An 8,657-nucleotide genomic window follows, 5' to 3' on the forward strand; every position below is an offset into this window, starting at 1 on the left:
ATGCCCGAGTTACTGTGTGGTAACGCTCTCCAATGGTATCACGACAACAACGAACATTGGAAGAGTTGGACCAGTTTTAAAAGAGATTTTTTGAGTTTTTTCTTACCAGCACGTTACTTCGAACGCGTCGAGGATAGCATACGAGAACGAAGACAACACGAGCTAGAGAAAAACAAAGGCTACGTTCTGGCTATGCAGAATCTAGTGCAACACTTTGGATATAACCAGCAGCAGCGATTGGAAAGAATTTTTCAAAATAGTCACCCCGATTTTCTACTCAACATTCGGTGGCGAAATTTCGAGACACTAGCCGAACTTATTTCACTTGCAGAAGAGTACGAAGGGATCCATGAAGAACATCGACGAACAGTAGAGACCCCTCGACATGAGATAACGAGACACATCAAAGGTGACCACGAGGTAAGAAATTCAACTCGATCGAGGGTTCCACCAGAGACAAGGCGCGACGGAGCCACAAAACTCAGCGCCGAACTTCCAGCAATTATACGACAGGAACGCGGCCGGCTATACGCCTTAATCAAGCTTGGAGGAGAACCGACGGAAGCCGTCATTGACACTGGTGCCACAAAAAGTTTCGTTTTGTCACGAATTGCAGGACGCATGGACGAAACCGGAAGTGGTAAGAAGGTAACAGTAGCCCTCGAAATACTAATGGTGGACGGCACCGCCAGCAAAATTTTCGACGCCGTAGAGACTAACATCCAACTCGGGCAAGCATCGGTAAAGGCAGTGTTACATGTTATGCCAGGTGCGATTGATGACGTCTTACTCGGATTAGATATACTGGGGAGCATGGGAGCTAGGGTATCCTGCGGAGGTCACCAGGTAGTGCTGAAAGCGTCAAACGTTCAGCAATCAACGGCCAGTGACGCACAATTATCCCAACCTTCCGCGGAAATACAGCTCCCACCTGAAGGAATCAAGATATCCATCGCCGACGCCTACGAAACAGGATTAGAAGCCTTTCCACAAATCGCGGTAAGAATAAGGAGAAGCCTCACGGACCTTACGACCGGCATAGGGAAGCACCGACTGAAGTTCAGTACCACCAAATACCAAGTGGCTATGTATCGATGGGGCGCCCACATCAGAATAAAGTCAACAACAGCGATCAGAACAACTACAAATCCCTAGTAGGGAATTTAAATGCACATTTTGATTTGAAAAAAATAAAAAAACAACATGAACTAAATCTATGAAAAATAAAAATGATTGGAAAATTAAAAAAATAATAATAATAAAAAGGTTACAGAAAAAATATTTATATAAATAAAGGTAAATCTTGACAAGAAATAAATAAAAATAGAAGTTATCATGGAAAATTTACACTTTCAGAAAATAATAGAAATATATTTACAAGGAATGCAAAACTGACCGAAATGGGAAGGCTACTGTGAGAATGAAACTAATTTAAATTAAATTAACTAAAACCACACCACTTCCACCAGCACAAGCAACATGTTGCGAGTGCGCTAGCAAGAAGCACAGGCTTGGCGTGGGGTAGACACTGGGGTCCACATATTCGGAACTTAGCGGCTTGAACAGGTGGTAATCACTTGGCGTTATGTCCGGGCTATATGGTGGATGCAATAAAACTTCCCATCCGAACTCCCATAGCTTCTGACGAGTCATCAACGTGGTGGTCTGGCGTTGTCCTGGTGGAACACTACACCTTTCCTGTTGGCCAATTCTGGACGCTTTTGGTCAATAGCTTGCTTCAAGCGGTTCAGTTGTTCGCAGTAGATGGTAGAATTAAGCGTCTGGCCATATAGGAGCAGCTCATAGTGAATGATTCCCTTCCAATCCCTTTAAAGACGCAGCAAAACCTTCCTGGCCATCAAACCCGGCTTGGCCACTGTTTGAGACGATTCACTGGCCTTCAACCATGACCGTTTTCGCTTGATATTGTCGTATGTGATCCATTTTTCGTCGTCAGTCACCATCCACTTCAAAACCCGGTCGAGTTCGTTCCGTTTCAGCAGCTTATCGCAGGCGTTGATTTGGTCCAGAAGATTTTTTTGCGTCAAATCATGTCCAGCCTTCTGCAGATGGTTTAAAATGGTTTGGTGACTAACTCCCATCTTCTGGGCGATGTCCTGAATTGTCACATGCCGGTCTAACTCGATGTTTCTAACTCGATCGGGATTCGTCGTCGCAGGTTTCCACCGGCTGGCTTATCCATGGTGTCGCTTTCACCCGCTCTGAATCGTTGAAACCATTCATCCGCAGTTCGAAGGGATAGAGTAGCATCCCTCAAAACACCATTAATCTCACGGAACGTTTCTCTAGCGGATTTGCCTTTATATATTATGAGCTGCTAAAGCCAAGTGAAACCATCACAGGAGAACGATTCCAAATGTAATTGATGCGTTCGAGCCGAGCACTAAAAGAAAAACGGCCATGGTACGAAGAAAAACACAATAAAGTCATTCTCCAGCATGGCAATGCTCGGCCTCACGTCGCAAAGGTGGTCAAAAAATAATTGGAGACGCTGAAATTGGAGATCTTAACCCACCCGCCGTATTCTCCAGACGTTGCTCCATCTGACTACCACTTGTTCCAATCGATGGCACACGGTCTAGCTAACGAGCACTTCAGTTCTTATGAAGAAGTCAAAACTTGGATTGATAATTGGATCGACTCGAAAGATGAGGAGATCTTTCGGCACGGAATACGCATGCTGCCAGAAGGATGGTCAAAAGTAGTAGCTAGCGGCGGCCAATATTTTGAATAATATTTTTGTAACCGTTTTTATACAATAAAGCCTTAAATTTACAAAAAAAAAAAAAACGGCGGAAGCAAAGTTGTATACCTAATAGTATTTTGTGTTCTGCTCTTATGCAACCAATGCGGCCTAAAATCACAATATTTATAATAAATTTGACATTTGATACCTCAACTCAAAGATTACTGAGCTAGGCGGCTTTCGTCGCTTCTGTTTTAAATACGCCTGAAGTATTATTTACCTCAATGCTTTAATCGTAAACGTCAATTAAAACTAGTATTCTCAAATTCTGGATCACAACAAAATCATCGCAGTGATAAGTATGTAAGTATACGTAGGTCTGTTATCACTTTGAATGCAAATTGCATTCGCCTGCAGGCCAAGTTCATTCTCATATGCCAAAGGTTTGCTTTGATGATAAGTTCAATCAAAAATAGAAATTTGTCAAACATATGTACATACATATATATATACGGGGTAAACACGTTTCAGTGACAAACGATCACACAATAAGACTGACCGCAGACTAGGTTTCTATTCAATAATTCATAAAATTTATATAATAAAATCGATAACTAGAAAGATCAATTGGTTGATTAAACGAGATTTCACTGCGAAGTATATATAAATAAGTATGCATGTATAGTATAACACGAGAACAATGTCTGACGATTAGGTACGAGTACTTACTGCGCTTGATACTTAGGGACGCTAAATGCAAATAATACCGAGCGCAATAGCTTGGCGATCGATCTGAACCATTTCTTTTTCGACAAGAGTATGCTCAGTACGAAAGTGTCTCCGCGCACAGACGGAGCGAATTATTTTAAGTTAGGGCTTAGCAAGTTTGTGGTGTCAAATAAATTAATGCAGTGCTAAAGTGATTACTTATTTGTGCAATAATATCAATAGGTATATATACTTATGCCATGCATAAGCAAGAAAGTAAAGAGATCATAATGAAAGTGAAAACATTCGGACATTCATTTTTGCCCATCCAGTTACTACTGTTAAGCGCGCTCGCTACAAGCACTGCAAAGCCCACAAACACAGCCAGCGAAGTCATATTCGTCAACACCACGGCAGCGGTCGACAGTCTACAGCATCCAAACGCAGAACTTATTCTAAGTGCGAATAATGACACAGCAGCGACGACAAAAGCGTCTGCAGTGAAAGCAGCGGATAATGGACTGAACGAAATCGAAAGTGAATATCGTTTTGAATATGCGAAGAAAATGCTCACGTATATGAATCAAAGCGTTGAACCGTGTGATGATTTTTACGAGTATGCCTGCGGCAATTGGAAGAATGTTATGGGCGAACATCAGTCGCAGCATAAACGCACCAATATGGAGGATATATTCTATAGTTTAGGAGAAGCCATACAACAATTACTCTCGGATGAAAAACTACCAAGAGTTGATTTCGCCTATAAATCAGAATTGAATTTGACAAAGCGTATTTATAAAGATTGCCTAGCGGCTGATCTATATCCGTTGCAAAAGTCCGAAGTATACTTGGAGGTTATCAAGTCGATTGGTGGCTTTCCCGCAGTCGATCCGACATGGAAACCGGATAACTTCAGCTGGTTCAATATGAGCGCACACCTGACCAATTATGACGTTATCGGTTTAATTAAAGAGGAAGTACTGCCACTATACCCATTCCCACCATATTTCAAACTACCCGATTTGGGCTTTGAATATATCGTGCATTCCGACAATATACACTCAAATAGTTCAAAGGAGTTAAATGAGAAACATATGCGTAATTATCTTCGCTTGTATGGTGTTGATGATGAGCAGAAAATCGATCAGATCATAGCCGATATTGTGAACGTTTGGTCAGCAATACTCAATATCACCAAGAATTTTGATGAGGATCTAGAGATATGTGAGGTGCTCTCGGAAGTAGTTATGAACGAAGAAACGTTCCCGCTATGGGACAGTTATTTGGAAATAGCTTGGAATGGCACGCAATTCGACCTGGATGATGAGGATACTTGGCCATGCAATTACTTTTACAACCAGCTGGATAAATTATGTAATGCAAATAAAGAGGCGATAGCTAATTATTTTGCTTTGAAATTTATCTACCGAATGGATGCACATTTGCAAGATAAGAAATTTCAAACGGAGCATTGTAACATGATCATACAGTTTGTATTGCCGCATCTGCTGGACGAAATCTATATGGAGGTAAGGAATAGAAGAGTGAAATATAAAAACAATGTTTATTAATTTGAAGTAATGTACACGATGTATCGTTATTAGTAATAAAGTAATATTAAAAAGTTTTTAAAATTAATTGAAATAGGTCAGGGAAGGTTGGAAGCTGTAGAAATATAAGACTACATGAAAATTTTCAATTGCCACATGAATGTGCGTATAAAACGTACGCGTTTTTGCATCTGTAATAAAATAAAATTATAGATAAATGTTATATTGCTCTTATAATGAAGAGTACATCCATTTAAAACGAGCATTGATCGAACCTTACAGGTGTCGTCGTTTGACAAGATAGATTAAAGTCGTTCCAAGAGCTAAATGCTATCCCAAAAATCGACTTTAAGAAGTGTTTCGACAATTATCAGAAGCGCTGGCATAAGTGCAGAATATCGAGTGGGGACTATTTTGAAGGCAACAGCATTAATGTAGACGAATTAGTAAATTCTTTTTAACCAAAAAAATATCAAAATGCTCGTTATTTTTTGAACGCATCTCACCTCTTTCCTCTCGAGACACACTCTGGTTAATTTTTTTATATAGAATAAGAATAAGAATATTTATAATACAAAATCAACCATTAACACCACTTATATTTACGTCAGTTTCACGAATACACTTAACATAAGGACAAAAAGGTTTTCGAATCAATTTGATGTTCCTAGAAAACGGAATTATTTTTGTCTTCTCTTCGTTAAAGAATATAGATTTGGATGTATAATACTTGTATAGAGCAAGTGATTAAAGGCAACTATAAAAATTTAGAGCTTAATATTATACCTGGATGGGTTATTATTTATAATATCGAACATTTCTTCTCCTTAACTCTGCGCTACTCAACTGACATATGTAACCGAAGGAAATAGGAATAAGAAAAATATTTGCGATATATCGATTATCCAGTTTGGAGATGACTATGTCATGAAATTGGAAGAAAAAGTGAATGAACCCAGTATATTGATATTTTCGCGTTGATTTTGGAAATCAACTGTCTCGTCTAAAAGAGTTGAGTATTCTTTTTGCTCTGCCCAAAGACTTATTTTATATGATTTATTAATTATTTAGGCCGTTAGCCCGAATAACAAGCCGTGATACCGGAAGTTTAGTTAGTCCAAGGTCCTGCAAAACAAGGATAAGTTTAAGTCAATGAGTTTTATTTAGAACTTCGTAGACACATAATTTGATGTTGGATTTTAGTTTCGAAAAAAGAAATTATTATTTTTCTACTTACGCCTAAATGTCTTCAAAAATATTGATATTTTTCAAACACCATGAAAAGTCATTTTTTCCTTATTGTGTTATTGATCAAATTGAAAGGTGAATTTTGGCATTTTCATTTCCTTCAAAGTAATCCCCCTCCGCTGCAATACACTTGTGCCAACGAATTTTCCAGTCATCATAGCACTTGGAAAGATCCGTCGTCGTAATGGCCATCAGAGTCTTCTTCGATTCAGCTTTTACTATATCATCAATTGAGTCAAAACGATGCCCTCGTAGTGGTCATGTGAATTTGCTGAACATCCAGAAGTTACACGCAGGTAAATCCGGCGAATGCGGTGGTTGCGGCACGATATTAATTGAAAATGTGGCGAAACACACACCTCTTTGTTCTTAGTTCAATAACTTCAGACAAAGTAAAAATCGAAGAATTCACTTTTAGACCTTCACAAAACGACGCCTATCTCAAATACTAACGAATATTTTGACGTGAAATTTAGCATGGGTGTTACTAACAGTACTATCAACTTAGAGGCAAAAAATTTACCGATTCGAAAAACACGCGAAGTATTAATCAAAAATTCACAATAGTAATCCGAAAATTGATATATTTAAGCATTTCGTTCTTATATGTTCATGGAACATCTAATGTATTAATTATATTATCTATGTATATGTATGTTCATTCTTTAGGAATACTTTGACAATGAAACTCGTCGCGAAATTAGCGATATCGTCAAAGAGGTACGCAAGAGTTTGCATGAAATATTAGAGCAAGCCGAGTGGTTAGATGACGAAACACGTGAGCAAGCGCTGCTTAAGGAGGCAGCTATCAAGCCATATATTGGAAGTCTTGAGAATAAGAATATAACAAATCGTTTGATAAAGCAAATCAACCAGTTTAACTATGTGGAAGACAATTACGAACTAAATTTGGTCAACTTATTTAAATTCAGCACAATGCAACGACGTTTCAACGGGCTACATCACAAAGAATATGACAGCTATACATTGAAACCGTTAGAGCTATTGAAGGCTAAACAAGTGAAAGCCGTTTATAAGAATGTGGATAATTCCATTTATATAATGGCTGGCATTATCCATCCACCCGTCTATCATAAGGCGTGGCCAGCAGCACTGAAATTTGGTACTATTGGCTACTTGGTGGGACACGAATTCACACATGCCTTCGACACGGTGGGCGTGCATTACAATAGCGTTGGCGAAAATAACTACTGGTGGTCGGCGAAGGCTGGAAAGGTATTCAACGAGCGCGAAGAGTGCTTTGTTAATCAATACAACGCGTATGAGGTAATTATATACATACAAATATATAGACACCTGCAATTTTTTAATCGTACGTAAATCATTTCGGTAATCCATTTACAGATATCTGAAATCAAACGTTTTGTGGATGGTAATCAGACCAAGGACGAAAATATTGCCGATAGTGGTGGCTTACGAGAGGGATTATCTGCATATCACAGGCATGTGAAGGAATTGAATTTATCACCAAAAGATGAACAGATGCCCGGACTGGATCTAACGCCCGAGCAGCTGTACTTTATGGGCTTCGCGCAACTATGGTGTGCTTCCTACGAGGAGCGGCACTATTGGGAGGAGCTTAAGAGTGAGCATGCAGTGGAAAAATTTCGTGTTTTAGGCACGGTTACGAATGTTGAAGATTTTAGCAAAGCTTACAACTGTCCTGTTGGTAGTAAAATGAATCCAGCCAAGAATAAATGTCGGATGTGGTAAATTTGGATTTAATACTTGCGAGCGCATGAAATTAATTTAAGCTTTCAATATTGACGTAAAAAACTACTTATGTATGTATTTTAATATATGTGTAGTATATGTATATAACCCAAAACTTTCCAAATTTAGGGAAATAAAAACATATATATTTTGTTTAAAAACCGGATAAATGAGTAAATTTTTATATGAACGACCGTTAACTCTAATAAACAAACGACCTTGTTTTTGCCTTATCGCGAGTGTGTCATCAATCTGGTTTCAAGAATGAAGCTGTCAACCTGAAAATTAAGTCACCCACTGGAATTTGCTTAGAATATATATGTACAACTCTACATGTGAATGGTACATTTCTATTACCCCCCTTCATAAAAATAATGTAGTGAGAAAATTTTGCATATTAACAGCAAAATAACAAAATTATACATATTCGGGTTTAATTGTGTTGGGTCATAACCCCCGCTCACAAACATGCTTCTTGTTACTAAATGTTTGTATAATAATGCATTCTCATTATGAGGAGATGTGCTATTGCATCTTGCGCGTTTATACATACATATATACAGGCAAAACCAATATTCGAATCAACTATTTACTAATGTAACAAGTTCTGTGCGTGTGTGATTTATAATGAGTTCGGCAATTTTAACTTTCCTTTTATTAGAAGAAAAAAAACGAAAAAATTAAAAAGATAATATTAAGAGATTACAATA

General features: G+C 38.4%; 1 protein-coding gene across 1 annotated transcript; it reads left to right on the forward strand.

Annotated features, from left to right (window-relative positions):
* The first annotated feature begins 3,525 nt into the window (after nt 1-3,525).
* Nucleotides 3,526-8,053, forward strand: LOC120769277 (neprilysin-like). Its single transcript, XM_040096193.1, has 3 exons — nt 3,526-4,944; nt 6,883-7,500; nt 7,579-8,053. The coding sequence occupies exons 1-3, from the start codon at nt 3,676-3,678 to the stop codon at nt 7,945-7,947; spliced, it is 2,256 nt and encodes a 751-aa protein (XP_039952127.1). The 5' UTR covers nt 3,526-3,675; the 3' UTR covers nt 7,948-8,053.
* The last annotated feature ends 604 nt before the right edge of the window (nt 8,054-8,657 follow it).

Source organism: Bactrocera tryoni, chromosome 2, assembly GCF_016617805.1.
Source record: "Bactrocera tryoni isolate S06 chromosome 2, CSIRO_BtryS06_freeze2, whole genome shotgun sequence".
Taxonomy (NCBI): domain Eukaryota; kingdom Metazoa; phylum Arthropoda; class Insecta; order Diptera; family Tephritidae; genus Bactrocera; species Bactrocera tryoni.